Genomic DNA, 26,888 nt, shown 5'->3' with positions numbered 1-26,888 from the left:
AAAGAAATAGTAAAAACTTATATGTGATTACTCATGAAAGTGGCCACTTTCTTATTACTTTCATATATTGTTTTAGTAAGTATCCAAAACATACAAGTTTCATTATATAATTTTTCAAGGGATCTTATATATGTTTTCAGTCTTGTATGCTTTTCATACAAGTTTCACACAAGACAGATACAAACTTTATAAGATTTATATATATCTTTTCCATATGGGGTGTTTTGGTTTCCCTGGGTTTAGTTGTGTTCCCTGTTTGGTGTCATCCTTGCCTGTGTATCCCCTTTTGTGTTGTAAGGTCTCTGTGTTAGTCTGCGTCTCTGAGTCTGTGTCCGTGTGTGTGTGTGTGTTTCCTGTTTTACATTGAAGGTCCGTGTCTGATCTCAGTGTGTTCAGTTTACTTTCCCCTGGTTCGTCAGGTCTGATTACTCCCAGCTGTGCCCTCCTTTTGTGTCTCATTCCCTCGTTATCCTTCTGTGTATTTAAACCTCGTGTCTGCCTCTGTTAGTTGCTGGTTCGTCTGTGTTATTTGGTGTTTTCTTGTCTGTGAATCTCCCGCTGGCATCCTGTGAATTCTCCCTGCAAGTTGCTTTCTCTCGTGTTCAGGTTTGTTGTTTAGGTTTTAGTTTTCCCAGTGTGGTGTATTTTTAACTTTGGTTTTTCGCCTTTTGTTTGTTATCACTCGGGTTCTGTGTCAATAAAGCCCTCTCACTTCACTGCATATCTGCATCTTGGGTCCTTTGTTAAATCCACACGGCTTGCTCCGGCAACTAGTGATGGGCAGATGAAGCTTCCTGAAGCACTGAAGCTTTTCATCCAATTGGTTCACCCCAGCGCAAAGCGTCTTGAAGCTTCATTTGCTCTAGTAGGACATCTACAGGACGTAAAAATATTAGTTGGCATGAATTTGACGGGTGTGGCCTTTCGCACACAGCCTGTAAATGTCAACAACAAAAGGAGTGTGTAAAACATGTATATCGTAGTGATGGCAGTATACTGTGTATATTTATACTGGCAGTATGGAAAATGATCATTTGGAAATGCTTAAAATGGAAATGATCATTTACTGTGAGGTGTGGTTGTGGTGTGGACAGTGGTTGTGCTTTTGTAACGTTGAGGTATGTACAGCTACAGACTGAGGCTTTGAGCCTCAATCCTGCCCACATTTTATTCTGTAAAAACTAAATTTTCACTGCTTTTATGACCTTTTTAGTGGGGAGAACATAGCTAGGATTTAATGATTTATCAAATCTTTTAAATCCTTTGTCCTCCACAATGCTAAATGGCTGGGAGTCCTCGATCACCTTGCCAACCAGGTTTTGATCTATTTGAGATTGTTCTCCTGAGGAAAGACAACAAAAACAAAGCGCTAATATAAATATCACACACGTAACTTATTACAGTTGTATAATATTGTTATATCATTTAGTTACATTACTGCATGCTATATTATCATTTGATGGCTCACCTGGTCTTGCTCCACAATCGGTGTTCCCCTTATTCTCATGCAAAGCTCTGTAGTGCCTAAGCATGGATGAGGTGTTGTTGTTATATCCCAGCTCCCTGGCACATAGCAAACACTTCACCTTGTACAAAAGTAAAGGCGCTTAACATAAATTGTATTGCACCATCAGTATTATGAAAATACATCTTCTGTAGAAATTTACATACCTTGTTGGGAGATATAAGATCAAAATGTTCCCACACAGGGGAGGACATCCTCCTCTTCTTAGCTGGCTCCATTCTCTCCTGACTTTCTCTCCTCACTCTCATAAACCTCCAAACTGTCTCCAAACTCACTAACTGCAACTCTCCATCAAACACCCACATTTTGAATGAAGTCTGAGGGGTTTATATTGCTGTCAAAGGTTCGGTAAAGTTCGAACCACTTCCTGAACCAGTCACGTGGTACAGCCGGGCAACGAGGCTTCGGACGTCATTTTCAGCTCCTCCCATAAATGAAGCAAGCCTCGATACGTGCATCGCGGAAATGACCCCTCAATTACTCAATACCCCTCAATTATTATTTTTCTGCATTTGGGTCTTAATTCTGCAACCTCTGACATTATCTATGCTTGGGCAGCTGTGTGTCTGACAATCAGGGAGGTGGCATGAATGTGGTTGTAAACAGGAAACAATAAAATAAAACAAAAATGCTATGCATGCAGAAAGAAAGGTCTTTTATGTGTTCATGTCTTTAAAGGACGATAAAGAAAAACACATGATAAGAAAAAGAGGAAGTGGTGTTCGTGTGTATAGTACACAAATTTGACAGAAAGTAGATAACAGCCAAACTTGATGTAACCACAGCACAGATGAACATGAGCATCTCCACTTCTGCCTCTGTTCACTAAGACTTAACCAACGCCTCAGCTCTAACATCAGTTCAACATTTCAGGTACGAAACTTTGTCTTGGTCAGATTTCTCAATTTTTATTCCTCCATTAAGACAAATACTTGCTACCGTTACTGTAGGGTTTATAAACAGTGAGTTTTCCTGCCTTGTTCACCTGTTCAAAATAATCTTCCTCTCTATGGTATATCAGAACAATGATGCTCACCGTGAGCCTAAACTAACCAAAGAAGGCATTGTGTTTTGTTTCTTTGATTGAAGTCCGGTACACATTTAATTGACAGTAAGTTAAAAAGAAAAAATAGAAAGATATGAAAATTTTCACTGTAGTTTAACGGAGACCACAAGTCTCTGCTAGAAGATTTTGAGGGAAGAAAAAAAAACACTTTGTCGGTACATTCGCTCAGTCACTAATATATTGTTACATTGAGGATAGATGTCCAAAAATAATTTATTCACTGAAAAATATTTGTGGACACTACATCTTTCCTTCCTCAAAACTGTAACAAAATCCATGGAAAATGACAACTGAGAAAATGTCATCAGTTTGCCAAAGAACACGAGAAGCGTGTTACTGGACTTTATAAGATTGAACTAATATTTTTGGCAAAGTGTGGTAGAGGGGTTTGTGTATCATAAGGATCCAGGAGCTATGTTCTCAGGCCCAGTTGGGTCCCTTTAGGGCAGGGGTGTCCAAACTTTTTTCACCGAGGGCCACATACATAAAAATATAGGAGGGGCTGGGCCACTTACTAGAAATTAGGTATATAGTCTAAACTTTAGTGTATTAAAGTTAGAAAAATCAATTAAAAGTGGTCAAATATGTTATATTGTTGAATATAATTAAAGACAAAACTTTAAATATATTCAACAATATTTAAGTTATTAGGCTTAGCAACACACCTATTAACGTTCATTTGAAACAGTTATCAACATTAACAGACTGAACTGGACTTAATAACAGGAGTGCATATAATTTTAGTAAATTATTCTGGTGAGTGTCATCTGCACTGGGTATGTAAATCGGGGCATCCAGCTGCGGTGCTGATCCGATGCCACTTGTGCCACAAATAGGAAGAATGTCACTTGATCAAAGAGCAAATCTGCATCAGATGACATCAACTGACTTTGTGTGTGCGCTGTGCACAGCGGTGTGTAGTCTGTGTGTTAACAAAAAAACGCATATAAGAAAGTGGTGCACAAAAAGCAGGGTAGTGACAGAATTGATGCGCGTGATTGATATTTAAAGCATGTGTACCTGCACATGCATGCTTATTAACCCACAGGTACTGTGGAATATATTTTTTACTCACCTAAAGTGGGAACGGCATTGCACTCAGTTGGAGCACTGATGCTGCGCTGTGGACCGAAGGATGGCTGGTTGGTCTGGAGTAAACTTAGTGGTTGAGATGCGAAGGACCTCTTGGAGATCGCTCATTTTGGTTCTTTGCTCACATATGTATGTTGAGCCAAATAGACTGATATTTTTTTTTTTGAGTGGCATCATTTAAGTCCCACTTTGTGAATTGAGTCTGACAGCTTCAAAAATATCCATACCCGTTGTTGTGCCTTTTAGACTCTTAAGATCGAGCAGCTCCTCTGAAACTCCAAAGTTCTCATCCACTCCCCACAAAAAAATTAGCAGCTGTCCGATGTCTGTGGCATCAGTGCTCTCATCACATGCAATGGAGTAAAAATCCTGCACTTTTTCCGGACACATTATTTAGGCAACTTTAATGTGGCAGTATTTTATGAGGTCTCCATCTCAAAAAGGCTTGCCATGTCTTGCGATGAGTTGGGCGACTTCAATGCTGGCTATTGTAGCCTTTTCCTGGACCTTTGAGCACGAAAAAAAAAAACTGTTGCTGACCCTGCAGGATAGCTACCATTTGCTTTACTTTCTGCTCTTGCTCAGCACCAGTGTAGGATGCATAGGCCTGATGTTTGATTTCATAATGACGTCGTACATTATACACTTTTCATAACCGCCACAGTTTCAGTGCAGATCAAACAGACACACTTCCCCTTGAATTCTTTGAAGAAATATTCACTCTCCTACCATGTCTGAAATTTTCTGCACTCACTTTCTACCTTTCGCTTCTTTGGTTCTGCCATGTTTAGTAACTTGAGGTAAATTTCTTCTGTGATTGTCCTTTTTGATGGAGCAACTGCCTTGATCAACAGTAGCTCCCCCTGGTGTTAAAACTAGGAAATGCAATACACTCAAGCAAAAGCTGAAGTGGGGGCCATATTCTATTTTATAAAATTTCTTGTGGGCCTATTAAATATGGGCCGTAGTTTGGAAACCCCTGCTATAGGGTCTCCCAAGGCAAATTAGTCATGGATGAGGGGTCAGACAAAGAGTCACTGAAAAAAAAACAACTTAAAAAACACAAACCCTATGACATCAGAGACATCACTGCAACAGTTTACTCTGCTTAACTGGTCACTTGGGTTAACTGGTTCTGGGCAGTTAACCCTGTCCCACCCCAGGCTCAAGCCCTGGGATGGGGGTTTGAGGATGTTTCTCTATCTCTCTTAGCCCATAGGATCCAGCCTATTGGCTAACCTAAAAGAGCTGCACACATCTGTCTTCCTGTTAGGCACAGGAAAGGCTGTTAGAGGTTTTCTTCACTGTGGTTTAAAGATATGATCAATGCAGAGAGAGGCACTCAAGCAACGCAGCAAAGTTGCATGTTTCTTTTGTGCATAGTTTTTTTTTGTGTCTGTCTTAAAGGTGCCATTTTTAATTTTTTCTGTTCTGTTTCTGTTTTTTTCCTTCTCAGGCACACAATGTGTCCCAATGCCTCGCTGCTCACCGACACTCTCAAACCTGAGGATGACCAGGCAACTACGGTGGGCATCAATTCCATAGTGCACAATATCACCATCGTCCTCTTAATGCTCACCGTTGTGCTCGGAATCACAGGGAACTCCATGGTGATCTGGGTGGCTGGCTTCAAACTTAAGGTGGATATAAAGTATATAATATGTTTCAAATACCTTCTGAGCTTGCCATTTATCTTTTTAACAAAAGCTCTGTGAAAACAACAACAACAACAACTTGAGGTTAATATCTTGGCTAAAGAGATTTGGCATGCAGACTGGAGCAGCCAGGGATCAAACCTCCTACTTTTTGATCCAAGCCTGCCCTTATCTTTCAGGTTTATGTATCAAAAGTACTTGTTTAGGGCTAAGAATGGACCAAAATACATCCTTTTGCAGTACAAATTAACAAGTTGACTAACTTAGGATGATCTTCATTAACTAAGTTGAAGATGTTTCCTGTCTCATCCGAGAAGCTTATAAAAGAAACAGCTTTTAGAGGTGCTGCAACAAGTACCGACAGGGACTAGAAAGAGAGAGCACATTTGTCCCATACAGACTTCACTTCATTGGCTCCCTGTTAAATCAAGAACCTGGTATAAAATCCTTCTTCTTGAATACAAGATCTTGAATAATCATCAAATCTTGTATAATCTCTATTTTCGAGATTGGCTTATATCAGAACTTGATCAGGTTACTCTGGATCCTCCTTTGCTTCACAGGAAGCCTCCACGCTTAGTCTGGCTGTCCTATCTTCCTCACATCACCTGCAACTGGTCTTGGCAAATGGCCACACCTCCCTTAGTTTACTTCTGTCAGAGATTTCTTCCTGTTAAACGGGAGTTTTTCCATCCCACTGTCCTCATGTGCTTGCTTACGTCATCCACTTTCAGTGACATGTAGTCAGGATTTTGGAGAACTACATGGATGCATGTGTGGGGTGGATGAAAACCCCTCTCATCCCTCTGAGTGGAATCGTGTTCGCAGAGCATGAATCTGCTGTAGCCTTCGCAAAGTGACGCTCTGGTGTGCAATGGCTTCTTTGTGGTTGAGTTCTAAATGCGCAGATATTTGAACTGACACACACCAAATGTAACTTCATATGTGGTAATAATACCTAAACCTGTAAAATTATCTTATCTGCTTGTGGTTATATCTTTTTTAACACACTGCTTTTGACATAAATAAATTGGCATAGATAACATCCCAGTCTGGTTACTTGGTTCTTCCATTTTTTCTATTTTTTCTTCCTCTTATCTCTTTTCCATCTTTTATTTTCTTCTGCCTCAACAGCTGACGGTCACCAATGTGTGGCTGGTGAATTTGGCGATAGCAGACCTGATCTTCTGCTTCACACGAATCTTCTCTCTCACTCGGCTGTTCTTGTCAGACCACTGGCCTTTTGGCCTCTTCCTCTGTAAGTTCAATGGCTTCTTCAAATATGCCAATATGTTCTGCTCTGTCTTCCTGCTGGCTGTGATCAGTCTGGATCGAATGGTCTGCATCTGGTGGCCAGTCTTCACAAAGCGCCGACGCACCCTGTCGGCAGCGAGGGTGGTGGCAGTCTGTGTCTGGATTGCAGCGATCCTCTTCAGCATTCCCTACTTCATCCATCGACAAACTTACATAGACAACAACAACCTGACTAAATGTTCTATGAACCCAAAAAAGATGGAAGAGGCTCACAACAGCACCAAAGTTGCTCTCTACTCCATCCGCTTCCTGTGTGGCTTCATATTTCCTTTTATGGTCATTCTAATCTGTTATACCTTGGCTGGGGTGGGAATCCGACGCACCCGTCTGTCAGGGAAGTCCCGCCCTCTGTGTGTAATAGCATGTTTGGTCATTGCCTTCTTCCTGTGCTGGGCACCTTATCACTGCCTCCAACTTGTGAGAATGATCAATGGTGATAATGATGTGATGAAAATCTGGTTTACTGTAGCACAGAGCATTGCCTACTTTAACAGCTGTGTGAACCCACTGCTGTACTTTTGCATGGGGCTAAAATTGAGGGATCGGTTTAAAAACGGTCTGATGGGAGTTTATACGAGGGCTCTGACAGATTATACAGGTGGCCAAATTACTCCGTGCACTGATCAGTCTTTGGATTGAAGCTCTGTGTTTACAACAATCTTGTAAAAGCAGAAAGGAGTTTGACAGCAGTGGGTGCAAAGTTTTTTTTTGAGTAATTGTGATGCTCGGAAGATTACGTGTCCATTTTTTAGTTTTTAACAAATGTAAACTGGAGTGCAGACACTTTGATCTGTCTGTTACTACACAGGAAATCAAATTATTATTATTTTTATTACTTTCATTGTATTGTGAAGAAGGCACCAAGATCGTAAATGTTGCTCAAAAAATGTACATATGTAATATGTACATTTTAAATCAAGATCTATAATATGTTATAGATCTTGATTTTTTTCTTTAACATAGTAGACCATTTTTTAAATGCCTTCAAATTTATGAAAGAGTATTATTCTTTGATATCTATTGTCCATCAATGCAACTTGTAATCTCTATGACTGTTGGAACAATTTACTCAAACAATATCTAAAAATCAAATAAATTATGTATATGTATATATTCGTGTCTCTGTGTGTGTGGTTTCAAAGTTTGTCTCATAACCATCTGACGCCTGACATGCAGTTTTTATGTTATTTGGGGCCGTTACTACTGAAACGTTTCCACACACACTACTGAAAACCAAGGCGTTTCAGGTGAACAGGACAGTGACCAAAGACAAACTAGCATATTTCAAAATGCAGATAAGTGCTAAGGCCTAAGCCTCAGCAGATACCATCAGAACTCTGTTGAATCCAACAGCTATGGGGCAGCAACCTGTTGCAGCTACAAGTGTGGATGTGCTGGATAGTCATCACTGATCAATGGCCATGAGCACCATTCACACAGAGTTGGGGAATCGCTACAATCACAGCATTGTAAGATGGTGAATGATGTACCCAATGCCCAATATATTTTCTCAGAAATGACGGATTTATGTGACTGAGGACATCATTTCCTGTTTGATTGCAGAAACCACACTTTTACTCAACAGCTCTTTTCTTTTGAAATGCTACTGTTTTTACCTCCACTCGTAAAATCTCTGGTAAAGAGATTTATGTTCAAATGTGCCACGTCCCCATTGTCTGTGTTCAACATTTTCATCTTTATATTATTCTTGTGACTTGAGCTAATCCTGCAGGATCTAACAGCCATCTATGTGTGTGAGTGACAAACGGGCAAGTGATATAAATGTGTTTCTGTGTAAACTAAAGTGACACAACGAATGCAAAAACCAGGACAAAGTCAGAGACAGTGAAAAAAGGAAGCTGTGTGCGTGTGAGTGACATAACAGAAACTAACGGTAATAAAGCTATAGTTCCCATGACAGACATCGTTAGATTGCATTTTCACTTCTTCCTCTTATCACTAAGACTGAAGCAGCTCACCACAGCTCTGTGAGAGCAGTTTAATATTTCAGGTAAGAAAATAATTCTGTGTTAGATTTCTCTTATCAGATTGTTGTTTGATATTTGGACTGTGGTCAGGTGATGGGATTTGATTTTTGTGCCATTCATGGTTTTGTCCACTACACCGGAATGCGAATAACAAAATATTTTCACAGAACTTACAAAGGATTCCCTCTTTGATTGCAGAAACCACATTTTAACTTAACAGCTCTTTTCCTTTGAGCTGCTACTGTTTTTGTTTATAACATATTAACTTTCTGAACAAATCTTGTTTTTACCAACATCAGTGTTGTTAACATCTTTATGTTATCTTTTTGGCTCTTTGGGGGAATTTTATGTCATTTAGGACTACTGTAGAACATTATTTACTCCTTTAAGCTCTCACAGCAAGAGTTTTTTTTTAAAAAAAATCTTGCATTAACCTCCAAACATGTAGGAAGTGTCATGAAAAAAGAATTCCTAAATCTTTGGAAACTTTAGTAGCTGAAAGGACTGATATTTAATTTCCAACTCCTATGAAGACTGGAGAAGAATGTTTTCAACTACAAATAATCCATCAGTCAGGGTTGAACCTTGAAAGAGGCTGTACTTTTTTTTTTTACAATGCTTACAAGTAATCGATGTGCAATTGTGAGCAGTGTAAGGAGCACCCATATGTAGGGCAAGAAGTCCCCTCATATGAAGCAAAGTAGAAGCCGGTCACAGACAGCTGGCTGGTGTGAGGTGTGGACGAATGCAGACAACGAAGGTGGGACTGAACTTAGCAAAAAGTGAGCCTTTATTGTGGCTGATGAGAAACATAAATGAAATGAGTAAACCAGCTAGATGAGAACTAACATAAAAACTTAAACTGGGAAGAACTAAATGCATGGAATCTGAAATACTTGGAGGCATGGAGACACATAGAAAACTGTGCCGGACAAACACAGGGAAACTCGCACGAGGGAACACATGGGAGCACAGCTGGGACAGTAGACATAATGACATCGCAAAGTAACACAGAACACACTGAGCATGGGATGAAAGACTGTCAAAATAAAACATGTAATATACTGGGAGGAAGACTAAAACACACAGGTTTGACACTGGGACCTGGGGGAGAACAAACATGAGGACAAACAGACTGAGAAGATGGAGAGGGTGAGAGAACAAGATGGGCTGGGGAGAAAACACATGGATGCACATGACAGACAGGAGAGACATGGTAGTGGGTGGCTGTGGCTCAGATGGTAGAGCAGATCAGCTACTGATTGGAAGGTTGGTGGTTTGATCCTTGGCTTCCCCAGTCTGCATGCCAAATATCCTTGGGCAAGATACTAACCCCAAGTTGCTCTCTGATGCATTCATCAGAGTGTGAATGTGTGTGAATGTAGATTAGTTTGCACTTGAGTTTAGAAGTGCTCGTATGAGTGGGTGTGAATGAGGCATGTTGTATACAGCGCTTTGAGTACTCCGGGAGAGTAGAAAAGTGCTATATGAGAATCAGTCAATTTACCATGGTGTGAAACACAAGGATGGGAACAGAAAAGGAAGACGAGATACAGAGGGAGGGGGCAAGAGATGTGAAGTAAGGCACAAACATGACTGAGGACACATAAACAAAGGACAAGACAGACTCTCACAGGGATGATAGAGAAAGAAGGGGAAATTAACACAATAAAACATAAACTAGGCATACAAGAAAACTTTGCCTCCAGTTAAGTTGGTTCTATGTTTCTGACTGTAAAATTGGAACTTAATCCATCTTTAAAATGCAAAAAGTCACAAAAACTGCTGGGTGCTTCCTGTTAAGTCATGAGAGACATGCTGAGTAACTGGTTTTTCTTCTGTTCTGTCGTTTTCAGCCACACAATGTTTCCCAATGCCTCTCTTCCCACGCACATACTCACCTTTTCTAAGGATGACCAGGAAACTAAGGTGGTGAGTGCTGGCTTGGTCAATGTCAGCATCATCCTGTACACGCTCACTGTTGTGCTTGGCATCACAGGAAACTCCATAGTGATCTGGGTTGCTGGATTCAAGCTTAAGGTAGATATAAAGTGTAGAATATGTTTGAAATACCTTCTGAGATCGTCAGTAATCTGTTTAACAAATGCTCACTGGAAAAAAATCTGATTTATTCTGCACCCCATTTTACAACTCCCCACAAAGCAGCTTCAGCAAAGACAGTAAATATACTCTGCAGTAGCAAACTGTGACCTTCAGTCAAGTAAAGGTGACAGCCACGATTTTTGTTACATGTGCAGAAAAACTGTAACCAGGATACTTTATATCAATATTTGCCAACCTTTTTGAGCCACGCACATATTTCACATTGGAAACATCACACGGCACACCATTAAACAAAAACGTCACGAAAAGCATATTGATAATATTTCCCTGTGTACCATGAATAGCAGAATTGGCTCAGTTTGTCCCCAATATACCTTTTTTGCTTTCTTCTTCACTACTCATGCTAGGGCCTTCATCTGGATTGGAATTTTCTCCAGGAGCCAGGATAGATTGACTGCTTTTCTTTTCAAATATTTATCTATTGCTACTATGCGCTGGTCGTTTCACAGCATGTGAATGTAATTCCTTCTTTGTCATCTTCTGTTTTACTGGCAGTTGGCAACCCGTTTAATTAGAGTATATACTTTTACTGCCCTCTAGTGGAAAAGAATGTAATTGTTCTGCCCATTACTCACACCAAATGCTTAGAGTACTAATCAGGTGGAACCAGATAATCTTCCATGGCACACCTGATCATTTCTTAGGGCACACCTATGTGTCACATCACAGTGGTTGGGGAACACTGCTTTGTAATATCCGGTTGTTCAGTCTGACGTCACTAGCCGTGTCTGGGTCTAAACTCCGCTGCAGGTCCATATATCAAACGATCACTATGGCATTACTGAGAGTTGAAAAACTGTCTAAAGTCTTTCATCTTTAATAAAATGATCGGCGTTCTGCTCTACCAGGTGTAACAATTGAGTTTAACATCCAGGCATCCATGAAAACGGAATTTATGACATTTAACGGAGTTAGAAGTTAGCAGGGAGTTAGCTCGCTAGCTTCTATCTAAATACAATATAGCATGTCCTGACTGCGGGGTTTTGGAAACAAATTAAAAGGTACAGCTCTGCTATCACTTCCAGCATAAATGAAGACAGAAAACTAAACAGCAGTGACGTTTGTAGGGTTACTGAAGTTGGGCTAGCTGGTATATAATGATGTGCTACGTGACAGCTAGCGACACAGCTATGTTAGCATAATATAAACAAGCTAACTTATTTTCCACTCGATAAAAGTTAACGTGAGTGTTCTCGGTGGTCAGGAACAAATGTAATCGCATGGCAGGATGCTGTAAAAGGACCAAACTTCAGCCAGGAGAACAACTGAGATAATCCATCCACAATACGAGGTTAGTCATTCATATACTGCTGCATGGGCTGGGCTGTAGTTACATCCTAAGGTTTTAAAAACTGAGCTTAAATAAATGATTAGCGGTAATAAAAGCCGAGGGAGGTCAACAGTGATCACTGACTGTTTTAGGAGCTTTTTGAGATCAAATAGAAGAAAATACGTAACATTAAACATGTTAACAACACAAAAGCCATATTAAACACAGACTACTTTAGACCCGGAAGTAGGATTCGTCGCGTCATCACTGAACAACCGGATAGGGCTGGGGTTGGCAACCCAGGGCACGTGTGCCACAGCTGGCACACAAAGGGTTAACCGATGGCACGGCCATAGCTGGACTGGTAGTGCCATCGGGCATGGGCCAATGGTGATTTTTAATTTTTACGGGCCTATGGTTTTTGTTTTGTATGTTTTTGTTTTTTTTTTGTTTAGGGGGGGGGGCTGTAACTGTATTAAAATAACTCAGTTGTTTGGTGGTGGCTACGGCGGAGCTTCCACAGAGGCCAGCAGGTGGATGAGGGAAAGGGGAGGCAGGAGGAGGAGAGACCCGAGGCGGCCGCCGGTCCTAGTGTCAGGTGAACTGAACTTCAGGTAAGAAGTTATGACCTGCAGTCTATCTGGGTCAGATATAAACCAAGTTTAGGTGGAGTTTATTTTTGTTGTGCTGACTTTTTACAGTCAGTTACAATAACTCGTACTGTGAAGCTAGCATGACGGAGTTTCTATACAGCTGGGTGGGTGCTATGATGTTACTGATAGTGAACTTTATTTTATTCATAAGGTTCATTAGTAGAGTTGCCAACCGTCATGTAAAAAACAGAATCGTCCCGTATTCAGAGAAAATATTAAACGTTTTGTATTGAGCAGAAAAGAAACACAGTTTGTACTTAAGCTACAATGGAAAAAAAGACACAAAGCTGGAGTCATCCTGTCTTTACGGTGCACAGCTGCCTCTTCTTCTCTCATTCTCTCCCCCTCTCTCTCCTGTTTCTACTTCAATCATGAAACTGATCAATGATCAGCTGATCGGCTTTTCTCTCTTGTTTGTTTATCGCCCACTTTGCGTCAGAAACAGGAAACCGGCGGATGTCGCGCCAAACAACAGCAGCACGTTTAAGCTTGATCAACTGTTGTTAGAATTTATTTAATATTAATTTCTAGTATCAGCTGATGTTTGCTGGAGCCACAGCTGTAAAGCTGCTGGTCATGATGTCGGTTTGGATATGTGGTGAGAGGGAAACATGAAGATGAAACCAGGAGATGTCCTTACTGAACCATCAGAGCTGAACAGGTGATGGAGAAACAGGTTTACCTTTTAGGTCACATGAATGAGTTGAAGGGAAGTTATGAACTGTTTCTGAGAGACAAATAACCCCAGGACCCTTTTCTAAGTAGCTGACAGCTGGTAACTGTGCAGGGGTGGGTCTAGCAAAGTTTTGCCAGGGGGCCAGGTAGGGCATTAACTGGGAGAGGGGGGCACAAAGAAATACTTTTCTTTCTTATTCTCATTTAAAATGTCTAGTTTTTAATAGATAATTATCTGAATCTTACGACCAACGTTTTTATCTGATGTAAAATGTATAGAAATCATACATATACCAACAAGACAGTGTACATGACTGTCACAACAGCGTTCATTTTCATTCAAAGGCTTTCTGGTTTTTCCTATAATACCTGGTGGGCTGGTCTCTAGTCAAAATGCCTGGGCCGATTTTCTGTCCCAGTCCAACCCTTGGCACGGCATGCAGTGAATTAATCTGAGAGGGTGCAATAAAAAATATATTCAGGAACTGTGCGCTCAGCACCGCGGAAGTACATGCCTACATCCATAGACTCGAGACAGAATTCACAATGCACTTTCAGGACTTTCAGGTCTATGGACCAATGTTTTCTTTTCTGATCAAACCAGAAAGGTTTAATGAGCAGCTGGATTTGTCTGGCATTAACTGGCTGCACACAGAGGATATCAAAATGCAGCTGATTGAACTGAAAAGCTTGACTCTGTGAGGGTCAAAGTTTGCAGAACTATGAACGCAGCTGGAATCCATAGCTGTGCGTGTTCATGGAGCTGCATTTTCACCTGCTGGACATCACTACCTGACAAGTTTAACTGTCTTCAGAACATTGCGGATGCCTTATTGACAGTATTTTTCATTGGTATGAGGAGACCTTAAATTTGCATTTGCATGTTCTGTTGTACAGTTCTTGTTATGGATAAAAAGTTTTGTTTTTTTGTTTCCAAATAGCTGATAACTATTTGCTTATAGCTGCCAACATCTGCGAACAAATATTATTATTTAAAGTTGTTCTATATAGTGTTTAACTGTTAATATAGACCATTATTACATTTATTGCTAATGCAATCATATGGCACATTAACTTCTGAGGAAATTTTAGTTGGCACTCATCATCAGAAAGGTTGCCGACCCCTGATAAATTGTACGGTAAAGACCGTACAATAATAGAGAGAAAACCCTGACAATCAGATGTCTGGACACAAAGACTATAATTGGGGATGAGGGGAAAGAGAAGTGAAGGGAGGAAGGAGATAGGATAGCATGAGAGAGAGCCAGAGTTTAAAGCAGTGAGAAACTCCAGGCCTCGAGGGCCACTGTCCTGCAGCTTTTAGATGTCACCCTGTTTCAAAACACCTGAATCAAATGATTAGTTCATTACCAGGCCTCTGGAGAACTTAAAGATTGTGTGTTTATGTGTTTTTAATGTTTTCAATGGCTTTTAACATAAAGAAATCTCCACAGATAACATCCCAGTCTGGTTACTTGCATCTAGCAAATGTGAGCTTCTGCTTGTCTTCCTCTTGTCTCTTTTCCATAGTATTTTTTTTCTTCTTCCTCAACAGCTGACGGTCACCAATGTGTGGTTGGTGAATCTGGCAATAGCAGACCTGATCTTCTGCTTCACACGAATCTTCTCTCTCACTCGGCTGTTCTTGTCAGACCACTGGCCTTTTGGCCTCTTCCTCTGTAAGTTCACCGGCTTCTTCAAATACACCAACATGTTCTGCTCTGTGTTCCTGCTGGCTGTGATCAGTCTGGATCGAATGGTCTGCATCTGGTGGCCAGTCTTCACAAGGTGCCGACGCACCCTGTCGGCAGCGAGGGTGGTGGCAGTCTGCGTCTGGATTGCAGCCATCCTTTTCAGCATTCCCTACTTCATCCATCGACAAACTTACATAGACAACAACAACCTGACTAAATGTTCTGTGGACTCGATTGAGAAGGCAGAGGGGTACAACAGCACCAAAGTTGCTCTCTACTCCATCCGCTTCCTGTGTGGCTTCATATTTCCTTTTATGGTCATTCTAATCTGTTATACCTTGGCTGGGGTGGGAATCCGACGCACCCGTCTGTCAGGGAAGTCCCGCCCTCTGCGTGTAATAGCATGTTTGGTCATTGCCTTCTTCCTGTGCTGGGCACCTTATCACTGCCTCTTAATGGTGAAGATGGTGGACAATAATATTGCACTGTTGAAAATCTTGTACCCTGTAGCAATGGGCATTGCCTACTTTAACAGCTGTGTAAACCCGCTGCTGTACTTTTGCATGGGTCTAAAAATGAGTGAGGGATTTAGACAAGGTCTAATGAAAATTTATAGAAGGGCTCTGTCAGATGATATGGATGTCCAAATTACTCAGTGCACTGAACATTCTTTGGACTGAAGCTCTGGGTTGAAACAGCACTGTTGCTGTGCCAAAAAAAAGAGTCTGACAGCAGTGGGTGTAGCTAATCTGTGTGTTTCTCTGATTTATCCTAAAGCTCAGAAGAATAAATTTCCATGTTTTGATCAATCTGTTGTGATTTCTCAACGCAAACCATTGTAATGCAATTAAAATGAAAATGCTTTACACTAAGATTAATATACTTGATCTTATATATAGTTACTGTAACAAAAAACAGATTTTTATATATGTGTGTGTGTGTGTGTGTGTGTGTGTGTGTGTGTGTGTGTGTGTGTGACGTTACTTTGTTTTTTGTCGAATGCACATACTGCCTGTGTATGAAGTAGGGACTACAATTTATAAATGCAATGAGTGCATACAAATTCTTTGTCTAAATATTAATAACACAAATTAATAACAGTCTACACCATTAAATCAAATCAAATCACTTTTATTGTCACATCACATGTGCAGGTACATTGGTACAGTACATGTGAGTGAAATTCTTGTGTGCGAGCTTCACAAGCAACAGAGTTGTGCAAAATACAATAATGTAAACAAGCAAAATAAAAGAATGGCTACATCTGAAACTAATAAATATATGTACAATATATAATAGTATATGCATTTCTGGATGTATATACTAAATGTTTTTCTACGTGTGTGTGTGTGTGTGTGTGTGTGTGTGTGTGTGTGTGTGTGTGTGTACACATATTTTACAAATTAAATAGAGTAAAGAATAAAATAAAATATATTTAGACTGTTAACGGATACAACTCTCCTGGATCAATGCTTAACTCTCCCTTGAGTGCCTGAAAATACATTTTAACAGCTTTACCTGACAGTGAAAGTCAGGGTTAGACTGGATATATTGTATGCATTTTGGTGCTTGAGGCATTAACAATAGGGAAACTATACTTCCTTTTTGTAGGATTCCCCATTATTATCCTCTGCATGCACACCTGGGACAGGAGTCTGTTCCAGGAAGCATAATCAACGTACTTCAACTCCAAAATAAGTAACTCCGAATTATCAGCTCCAGAACTGATCAGAGTTTGTTCCGTCCTGTTCACCCTGGGTGAAGCACATGCATGAGTAGAGAAAAAATGACATCATCAGTGAAGCTCACACACACACACACACACACACAATTCACCATGGCAATCAGACAGAAAGAAACAACAACAACAAAACATTGGACTCATTTCACCCCAATTTAACTGGATGTTCTGCTGTGTGTGTATGGTGAGTATAGTGCCAACTCCAGCTGCCTTAAGGTGCTTTATATTATTAGGCAGTTACCCTACACTGATACAGAGAAAGTCCCAATAATCAGATAAACCCCACTATGAGCAAGCATTTTGTGACAGTGGGCAGGAATAAAACTCTCTTTTAACAGGAAGAAACTTCTGGCAGAACCAGACTCAGGGAGAGGCGGCCATCTGCCACGACCAGTTAGAGATAAGGTGTGGAAAATGGGACAAAAGACATGCTGTGGAAGAGAGCCAGAGGTTATTAACAACTATTAAGGCATGGGTTTAAATGGGTAAGAACATTTTTCTACTCTCATTTTGGTTTTCCTTGTTTTGATATATTAAGCAAGACTATAAGAAAGACTATATGCAAAAATGGTTTTAGAGTTTTATTTAGCTAACAGAAAGAAGGCAGATGTTTGCAGAAGTTTCTAGTGCCTTCAGCATAGTCTAGTTGCTGAAGGCACTGCTGGAGTCAGTCACCTCCCAGGACTTTAGTTTCTGCTTAAAATATGATTATTTTCTATGCACATACTGATGACATTCCCTATTGAGCCTTCTGCCTAAACAGAACCCCTTCCATCCCTTCCATCTGTAAGTAGGCCACTCAGTCCTGAGATTTTACCTACAAAAATCTCACTCTTCAACAGAGCGGATGAAAATGGGCGGATGGATGGATGGATGAATCAACTTTCCATTGCTGGATGCCAATTAAGGCCTTGTTTCTTGGAAACAGCTGTGAACAGTTTATAACAGAAAACAATTCTGCAATTGGATTTAAATAACTTATTCACACTTCTGGACTTATGCTCAATTGGTGTGTGAATCTATGTCTGAGAAAAAATGGGAGGGAAATGTGGGTATGGTTGTGTGAGGGAAAAAAAAACAACTATATTCAGAATGGAAGATAAAGCCAGACACATGACGTGAAAAAAGAGGAAATGGAGGGTGTGTTACTGTGTCTGGGAGTGTGTATTCACATGTGTGAGAGCCATGACACAAACTATGTAACAGCCAAACTTGAAGTAACTACAGGACAGACAAACAAATACATCCTCACTTCTGCCTCTGACTACTAAGAGTGAAGCTGCTCACTTTAGCTCAATATTTTAGGTAAGAAATTCAATTTTTCTTTCTTGGTTAGATCTCTCAGATGATACTTAAATTCTTATTTTTTTAATTCGTGTTTTTGCATTTTTGTTTTTCCTGCCTGTTTAAATGTAATATTAGGTTTTTCTGCTTAATAGAGAGCTTTGGTTATGTATAGTTGATTGGAAAAGAGCTTATGATGAATTAAATTGTTTACATGCAGTTTTTTAAAAAAACGAAATCAAGAAATATTTAGAAACCACATCAGATCTCCCACAATGGGAGAAAATCCAACTCAATATCTATACTGATATCGACTAGGTAATGTGTTAGGAATGAACACATTCATTCAAATGAATGCTACATTATTTGATGGAAATGAAAGTTATTAACCTAAACAAACAGGATGTCTTTGTGAGAATTTAATTTGCCTTTCCAAAGGAAAGTTTTAGTAACCTTAACATGGATAAAGAAATGAAACTAGAATTTCTTCTAAAGCAGCTGACCTGTGGTCTTGTAGGCATCTAAAGTGTAAATAAACATGTGCATCAAAGCATGATGGGGCCAACTGTAATAACAACTTTTTACCAAACTAACAAATACTAAAACCCAGACAGTTTTCCATATATAATGAATTTCTTTGTAGTTAGTGTTCAAAATTTGTTCATCTCGCTCAAATCTTTCATGTTCAACTACATTATGGGTTAAAACTTCAGGGTCAAAATACCCAAAACAGCACATTAAGTTATAGCCTGATACATTTTTTGGCAACAGGCAAAAATATAGTGTTAAAGAAAACCATATGTCACCATATGTCCTGACGCCTCAACAGAGTGAAAGTAGTTGCCACTAACCTGTGGAGGAATTGAAAAATCAATTTTTTTCCTAAAAGCAGGGGATAGCTTGTGTTACAAGTGTGAGTACAGGCTAGATTTGTCACAGTCTGGCTGAGGCAGACCTGAGAAGGAATGACTGAAAACACACGGACTAAATACACACAGAAGGCTAATGAGGGAAGTGGGAACACATGGGGAAAACAGCTGACACACATGAACATAACGATGTCACAAGGGGAGAGTAAAACTAAAAACACTGAACATAGGAACACAGGACCCCTTTCAAAATAAAACAGGAAAAATAATGAGACGCAGACATGAGAACATGAACTTGACAACATAAGACACACAGACATGAAACACATGAAGGGCAAGGGAGACTTAACAGGGGTTGAAAACACAAAGGGAAACTAATAAGCAAATGAACTTAGATAACCTAAATAAGTTAAACATACCATAAACATCAGAATAAACCAAAACTCCAAAACATTAGGTCAAACGACCCAGGATCATGACAGGATTCTATTATGTATCTGCACTGATTAATGAACAAGAACAAGATCAGGCCTCTTTACAGATCAGGGTGACAGTTTAATATGTTATTAGCAGCTTTTAATCTAATATCTTCTGCATAGCAGAAATTAGATTATTGTTAAGTTATATAAACTAGTATATTTAAGCTGTTAGACCTTAGTGAATTGTTGCCAGAGTCACATGTATTCAAAGATTAAGGTCTAAGGAAATGATCTCATCACAAATACCACTTGTTACTTGTTTTTAAGCTTTTGACTCTGTAACATGAGCTTTATCAGATGATGAAATTTGCTTAATGTCATAATCTTTTTTCAGACCTGATCCATTTTCATAACATACTTCCTGTTTCGATAAGTTTAACCATTTCACACACACTTTAAAATACAACAAAACCTTCAGCCAACAGTTGGTCAAGAATTACACCCCTATGCATACATATATGCATATACAATTTATACACACTTATATATACTATATTTTGTATGTTTGGATGAATATTTCTTACCACTGCAAAACCTGTTTATTACCCCCATAAGTGGTGCCACATTTGCACATTTGTAAGGATAATGCATTTATGGGTTGAGCAGTAGAGCTGAGTGTGTCGGCTGCGACCATAAAAAACTTGTCAAATCTTTTTTGCCAAACAGCTTATTCTGTCATTGAGTCGTGTTTATTGGATTGGATTATTGAAGTCTAATGAAATAAAACATAGTGGAAATGTAACAGCTTATTCATTTAAGAAACAGCAGCCTTAGTAGCATGTGGAAGAACCATACACAGCCAAAACAAGTCAAGTTGTTTTAAAATTGCCTTGTAACCATTTCACAGACTAATCGGCAGAAACAATTGCTTCTCTGAGATCACTGCTGTGTATGTCCTCCTATGGAAGCAGTAAGACTAACACTCAGTCTCTGACTCACTGCTTCTGCATCTTGGTTTTTGTTAGATAAATAATGATGTCATTTTTTTTGTTCATTTGAGCTGTTCACCCATTTGAAGACCCACTGGTTATTTCTATTGTAACTTGATATATAAAGCAACATAATTTTCTTTACAATGGCTGTAAAAGTAATATATATCTCATTGTGAGCAGCGTGACAAAGACCTAAATAGATGAAGATAGCAGCCAATGTGAATCAAAGCAAATGCCTTAGCTGGCCAAAGAAAAATCATCTAGGGAGTCAGTGAGTATGATAATATACAGCAGCGTGTGAGGTAATCTTATGACTTCCTATTCACTGTCTGGAAGATCAGGAGTTACATGATGAGTAATATTTTGTTCTTTTTCTGTTCTCTCTTTTACAGCCACACAATGTTTTCCAATGTCTCTCTGCCCAATCAGATGCTCAAGTTTTCAAAGGAGAACCAGACAACTATGATGGGCATCAATGCCATAACGGAATATGTCACCATTATCTTATATGCACTGACCGTTGTGCTCGGCATCACAGGGAACTCTATAGTGATCTGGGTGGCTGGATTCAAACTTAAGGTAGATATAAAGTGAAACATGTATTTCAAATACCTTCTGAGGTTTTAAGTATCTCTGTGAAATTCTCATATTTAGTTTGTACAATATTTTATAGGCAAGAGTTTTTGAGACAGCTTCAGTAAATGTGTTTTTTGGGGTTTTTTTAATGTTACATATCAGTGCATGAATGCAACCAGTATACTGATTACAAAATACTCAATGGTAGATTTATCATTCACCTCTTAGTGAAATATTTCCTTTTGCGTGCCAAAATGCAGAGGTGGCAAAAGAACATACATTCATCACTTAAGTAGAAGTACAGATATTTGAGTTTGTCTGAAAATCTTAATACTTTATTAAAGATAAGAAGCAAAAATATAACATGTGCATAAATATTTACAGCCTTTGAGGTCAGGTGCATCCTGTTTCCACTGATCAGCTGTCAGATTTAAGCCCCAGACTGACAGTGCATGTCAGAGCGCAAACCAAGACAGGAAGTCCAGGGAATTATACCCGACCTGAAGTTTCCCCCAAAGTATCTGAAGGAGTCTCAGACCATGAAACACAAAATGATCAGGTTCTCTGAAAAGAAAGATTGAACTCACTGGGCTGAATGCCAAGCCTCATGTCTGTAATAAACCGGGCACTGCTCATCATGATGTACAGAGACATGCTTGCTAATAACCTGCTCAACAGCGACTGGACCTCAGACACGAGTGAAAGGTCATCTTCCAAGAGAACAAGACCCTAAACATACAGCCAAGATAACTAAGGAGTGGCTTCGATACCACTCTGTGAATGTCCTTGAGTGATTTCTTGATAAATAAACCCACTAACCCTGCGCTTAAATAACTCCAAATAACCCTCTTTTTTCTTCTCTTTTGTTAATGAACCCCTTCTGTCATCGTTTCTAGTCATATCAGCATATAAGGAAATCCAGCTGTTAATAAACTTCTTATATCCATTGATTTGGTGTGATTAAACTTATTTTTGACCAATTAAGACTTAATAAGTTAAAGCACTGATTATGACTGTACAAGTTGAAACAGTGTGTTGGGTCTCAATGTGCACAGTGTGGCTAAATTTAATAAGTACATCCTCATCAGCCTTTGGCCTTATCAGCCCAATGAGTGATCATTATCAGTCAATATCTGTCTCACCTTTTCCTCCTACTGAGAGCTGGTCACCCTTTCAGAGGTAGTAATGGATGGTGTGTTTGCAAGTTAAAATAGGAACACAAATCCCCACAATTCACAGCTAAGTGAATTGCTAATTCACTTAGCAATTGCCTTGTGATACAATTTGCCAACAGAGTCTCCTCATGTATTTTTTCACATAAACACTAGATGTTTATTGATGCTACTGATAATAACAACCTACTGAGTTTGATACAAGATTAAGATGCAGGCCAAATAGTGATATTTTAAAATTGCTAATATCGCTGATAATATCACAATCTGGTGACTTGCTTCATATAAATACATTTTTTTCTTCCATTCTTCTCTTTTCCATCTCGTTTTATTTTCTCCTCCTTAAAGCTGAGTGTCACCAACGTGTGGCTGGTGAATCTGGCGATAGCAGACCTGATCTTCTGCTTCACACGAGTCTCCTCCCTCATTCAGATGCTCTTCTTCGACCACTGGCCTTTTGGCCTCTTTCTCTGCAAGTTCAACGGCTTCTTCAAATACACCAACATGTTCTGCTCTGTCTTCCTGCTGGCTGTGATTAGTCTGGATCGAGTGCTCTGCATCTGGCAGCCCGTCCTCACAAAGCGTCGTCGCACCCTGTGGGCAGCGAGGGTGGTGGCAGTCTGCATCTGGATCCCAGCGATCCTCTTCAGCATTCCCTACTTCATTCATCGCCAAATGTACATGGACAACAACAACCTGACTAAATGTTCTGTGGACCCGAAAGAGAAGGCAGAGGGCTACAACAGCACCAAAGTAGCTCTCTACTCCATCCGCTTCCTGTGTGGCTTCATGTTTCCCTTCACAATCATTCTGATCTGCTACACCTTGGCTGGGGTGGGAATCCGACGCACCCGCCTCTCAGGAAAGTCCCGCCCTCTGCGTATACTAGCCTGTTTGGTGATTGCCTTTTTCCTGTGCTGGGCACCTTACCACTGCCTCTTACTGGTGAAGATGGTGGACAATGAAAATGCAGTAGTGAAAATCTGGTACCCTGTAGCAAAAGGTGTTGCTTACTTTAACAGCTGTGTGAACCCGCTATTGTACTTCTGCTTGGGTCTAAAAGCGAGAGAGGGTTTCAGGCAGAGTGTAATGAGAGTTTATAAAAGAGCTCTGACAGATGAAATGGATGGTCAGATGACTCAGTCCACTGATCGCTCTTTGGATTAAAGCTCTGGTTTGAAACACGACACTGTTTTAGTGGCAGGAATAAGTGGGTGTAGCTAAAGTTTAAGTTTTCCCCCAATGATCCTAAAGCTAAGAAAAATGCATATCTTTATATAAACCATTAGTATAGCAGTGAAATGGCAATAGCAAAGTCGTTATTTTAATGTAACTTGTAATCTGTAGCTTTTCATTGCAGTTTATGTGAAGCAAGAATTAGTAGGTATGACTGTGAAAAGGTGTTTTCTTTCATTCTGTGCTCAGTGAAGAAAATATATATTTGGCACACTGGAGTGAAACACTGTTTTGTGACCCTTCTTCTAGAGTGTCTGCAGCTCCAGGGGGATTGCTCCAGGTTTCTCTTGTTTTAAAAGCTAGAGGCTTTTAATTGTCATTTTATTTTGTTTCTGTGACTCTTTAAAAGCCATTTAGCATCAGAGCACTTTCACTGAACAGTGCCAAGCTAAATCTCATCATTCTATAACTTATTTCCGTCTGTCTGTCTGTCTGTCTGTCTGTCTGTCTGTGTGTGTGTGTGTGTGTGTGTGTGTGTGTGTGTGTGTGTGTGTGTGTGTGTGTGTGTGTATTTAGTAAAATTTTAAAATTCAAAGTGTTTTTATAGGCAAATATTTTTAATTCAAATGTAGTACAGTAGTATTGCATTAAAGGAGTGATATTGTTTTTAAAGTAATGTTAATGGTTTAGTAAATAACAACATTTAACACTTATACCTATTAAATACAATTATTTTATGTGAAATAGATTAAATCACCAGTTTGTACTTGATTTTATATACACTATAATGTACTGTAACTGAAATAATGATTTTCTCAATGATTTGAAAAAAAGAGAAAAGCTAAATCTAGTTATTTTATATGTGGAAATATCATTTTAATGGTGAATGTCTCTTAAATATGCAAGTTTTTTGTTGTTTTTTTGCAAAGATACACATCACATTAGAACTGAATGTGTAAACTCATTAACTACTTACAAACATTTTGGACTTTTAATGGGTGATATTTCATTTGGGTACATTAAATATAGATTATATCAGCGGTCCCCAACCCTTTTTTGCAGACATGTCTGTCATTATGTCCAACAATATTTTTACGGACCGGCATTTGAGGTGTCGCAGATAAATACAACAAAATAAAACCAGTACCAAAAAAAGTAGATTTATTTATAACACATGGGATAAGACCCAGGGACACAGAGTTAACGCTAAAACCGTTTAAAAGAAAAAATAATGTCAAAAACCAATAAAAACTCTGAAAACCATAAATTTCACAGCCGAGCCTCAACTCTCACGGCCTGGTACCAAACGACTCATGGACCGATACCCGTCCGTGGCCCGGGAGTTTGGGGCCGCTGGATTACATATACAAGACTGTTCTGTACACAATGAAATGCAGCTTATAGCAGTGCAATCAATTCAATTTAAACTAGATTATTTGTATTACAACTATAATACAAATGTATTTTTAAATAAATGATTTTAAATTAATTTCCATTACTTTTGTTTTTCTGGTGCTCCATCTATTTGAATATTATTATTTTTTAAACCTTCACAGTCTTTCAAAGCAGACAGAACACACAGTCTGACGCCAGGCCGAGCAGTGACACACATTATCTACCCCTTATAGTAAGCAGATAACTTCCATTGAGATCTGTTTTGGCAATTATCCTCCCGGACACTCTGTAAGGCTGGACCCACCCAACATCAGAAAGACAGCTCTGTCTTCAGGCCACAGCACATAGCAGGCTCTGGTTAATATCACCACACCATGATTATCTCTTCATCATGGCACCCGTGTATAACAAGGGCCAAAATGTGATGGACAGACAGCGAGGTCAGAACATCTTCAAAAGCACAGCTCTTGTGGGATGTTCTGGTCTGCAATGTTCAGTATCTATCAAACGTGGAAGAAACAGAAGGGACAGTGATGATAGGGTCATGGGTGGCCAAGGGTCATGTACATGGGGAGCAAAGACTCCGCAGTTTGTTGTGAATGGGGCAGTGCATAGCCACAGACCTGTCAAGATGCCCATAGTGACCCATGCAACTGAAAGCACCAACAATGGGAATGAACATCAGAACTGGCACCAACACAGCATCATGCAGTATCATACATAATGTTAAACCTGATTGGTCTATTTATTTATCTATTTATTTTAAAGAGTACATAAGTAGTATTCAAATGTGTAAAACGTTACACAGACAGGCCGATTCTTGGAACACTGAAGATCAGGACTCAACATTTCAGGAGACAAGACGAAGTATTTTCGAAAGTACTATGTACAGCACTTTGGTATTGTCTTTGAATGATTGATTGATTGATTGATTTTTATAAAATAGCCAGTAACAAGGAAAAAGTTGGTAGAAGGAAAATGAACCATTTATACTTTGCACGGGGTGAAGGAGGACAAACAAGAACAGCCAATGTAAATGCAAACTTTCAAATCAGACATGAGAACATTCTAAAATTGTTGCAAAAAGAACAATAGTAAATTCTAAGGAAAAAGACTATTCACTAGTGATGTGATGCACTGTGCCAGGATTTAATCCAGGAAATCCTTTATCAAGTACATATCATAGCTAGGTTCTTTAAGGATGAGTGACATCGGTCGTGATGTGTGAAGCCTCGCTGTTTCAGAATGTGGTTTGAGTGTTGATGTGATTCACGAATATTCATAAGCACCATGGATTACCCCCCAAAACTGCATGTTAGTGTTCATGTTGGAGTTTTCCCAGTGACATGAGGAGGTTGTTTTCATGGAGCCTGCTGAAAGGAGAAGCATTTCCTCCTGTGTGGCAACACTTTGAGCTATTATACGTAATATTCCTGTAAATAATGAAACATGTTACTGTAGTTTTGGTCAAAGTCAACACCAGCTTTGTTGTCAAAGACTAGTCATACACAGGAAATTGAAATTGCAATACTCCCACAAACACAAACATCATCATGATTATTCCCATGATGACACTGTTGTAAGAAAACCAAGAAGCTGTAAGAAGTAGTTGAAAGATTTTGACCAGCAGGGGGGGTCTGTGTACACATGAAGCTTTTGGAAATGAACCTGTTTTTAACCAGTTGGATGGAAAGCTTCAAGGCCATCACTACCATATCTATACTTACCAAACATACTTGAGCTTTGATCTGTCATATCTAGTCCAAAAATCATCAGACACACTGACTACTAAAAAAAACCCTAAATGGTAGTTTGTATGCCTGTGTGTGTGAGTGTGTGTTTGTGACAGTAGCAGTAAATTTTAAAATAAAAACAAAACACAGATTTAATTAAGTAATTAGTTAAATGTGTCAACTAATTAAAACTGGAAATAGAAATAACTTCTAAAATGTTTTAAATGAAATGAATTGACATTTAAATAATGATAGATATATTTGATTATTAATTAATTACAATTTTATTTAATTAACGACACATTTAATTAATTATTTAATTAACTCATTTTGGCACTCGGGACATTTCATACATGCTCACCATGGGATGGAGGTTACAAATTTAATGTTGTTTGCCATTTCCTCAGATATCTCTGACAAACATGCATCCATGAGTCACACGGTGATGGAGATGGAGGAAGAAACTGTATTAAGA

The 26,888-nt window shown here is 39.4% G+C and overlaps 3 protein-coding genes across 8 annotated transcripts; all 3 read left to right on the top strand.

Annotated features, from left to right (window-relative positions):
* Nucleotides 1–228: 228 nt before the first annotated feature.
* Nucleotides 229–7,534, top strand: LOC309699232 (formyl peptide receptor 2-like). 2 transcript variants are annotated; one of them, XM_082522180.1, is made up of 3 exons: nucleotides 229–606; nucleotides 5,140–5,323; nucleotides 6,473–7,534. In XM_082522180.1, exons 2-3 carry the CDS (start codon nucleotides 5,147–5,149, stop codon nucleotides 7,289–7,291), a joined length of 996 nt encoding a protein of 331 aa, XP_082378306.1. In that variant the 5' UTR covers nucleotides 229–606; nucleotides 5,140–5,146; the 3' UTR covers nucleotides 7,292–7,534. The 2 variants fall into 2 exon arrangements, with proteins under 2 accessions (XP_082378306.1, XP_082378305.1); XM_082522179.1 differs by lacking the exon at nucleotides 229–606 and adding an exon at nucleotides 2,294–2,398.
* A 1,056-nt stretch (nucleotides 7,535–8,590) lies between these two features.
* LOC309698103 (C3a anaphylatoxin chemotactic receptor-like) lies at nucleotides 8,591–15,865 on the top strand. Of its 2 annotated transcripts, XM_082520395.1 has the most exons (3): nucleotides 8,591–8,663; nucleotides 10,497–10,680; nucleotides 14,918–15,865. In XM_082520395.1, the coding sequence occupies exons 2-3, from the start codon at nucleotides 10,504–10,506 to the stop codon at nucleotides 15,734–15,736; spliced, it is 996 nt and encodes a 331-aa protein (XP_082376521.1). In that variant the 5' UTR covers nucleotides 8,591–8,663; nucleotides 10,497–10,503; the 3' UTR covers nucleotides 15,737–15,865. The 2 variants fall into 2 exon arrangements, 1 of the variants encoding a protein (XP_082376521.1); XR_014274009.1 differs by lacking the exons at nucleotides 8,591–8,663; nucleotides 10,497–10,680 and adding an exon at nucleotides 12,496–12,648 and having other exon boundaries at nucleotides 14,918–15,007.
* A 978-nt stretch (nucleotides 15,866–16,843) lies between these two features.
* LOC309698102 (fMet-Leu-Phe receptor-like) lies at nucleotides 16,844–23,563 on the top strand. 4 transcript variants are annotated; one of them, XM_082520394.1, is made up of 4 exons: nucleotides 17,675–18,102; nucleotides 20,542–20,663; nucleotides 20,754–20,940; nucleotides 22,458–23,563. In XM_082520394.1, the coding sequence occupies exons 3-4, from the start codon at nucleotides 20,761–20,763 to the stop codon at nucleotides 23,274–23,276; spliced, it is 999 nt and encodes a 332-aa protein (XP_082376520.1). In that variant the 5' UTR covers nucleotides 17,675–18,102; nucleotides 20,542–20,663; nucleotides 20,754–20,760; the 3' UTR covers nucleotides 23,277–23,563. The 4 variants fall into 4 exon arrangements, with proteins under 4 accessions (XP_082376518.1, XP_082376520.1, XP_082376519.1 ...); XM_082520392.1 differs by lacking the exons at nucleotides 17,675–18,102; nucleotides 20,542–20,663 and adding an exon at nucleotides 16,844–17,282; XM_082520393.1 differs by lacking the exon at nucleotides 20,542–20,663.
* Nucleotides 23,564–26,888: the final 3,325 nt, after the last annotated feature.

Source organism: Aulonocara stuartgranti (genome assembly GCF_965226115.1).
Source record: "Aulonocara stuartgranti genome assembly, chromosome: 22".
NCBI lineage: Eukaryota > Metazoa > Chordata > Actinopteri > Cichliformes > Cichlidae > Aulonocara > Aulonocara stuartgranti.
Note: the sequence above shows the minus strand (reverse complement) of the source record. Positions and strands in the feature narration are given on the sequence as shown.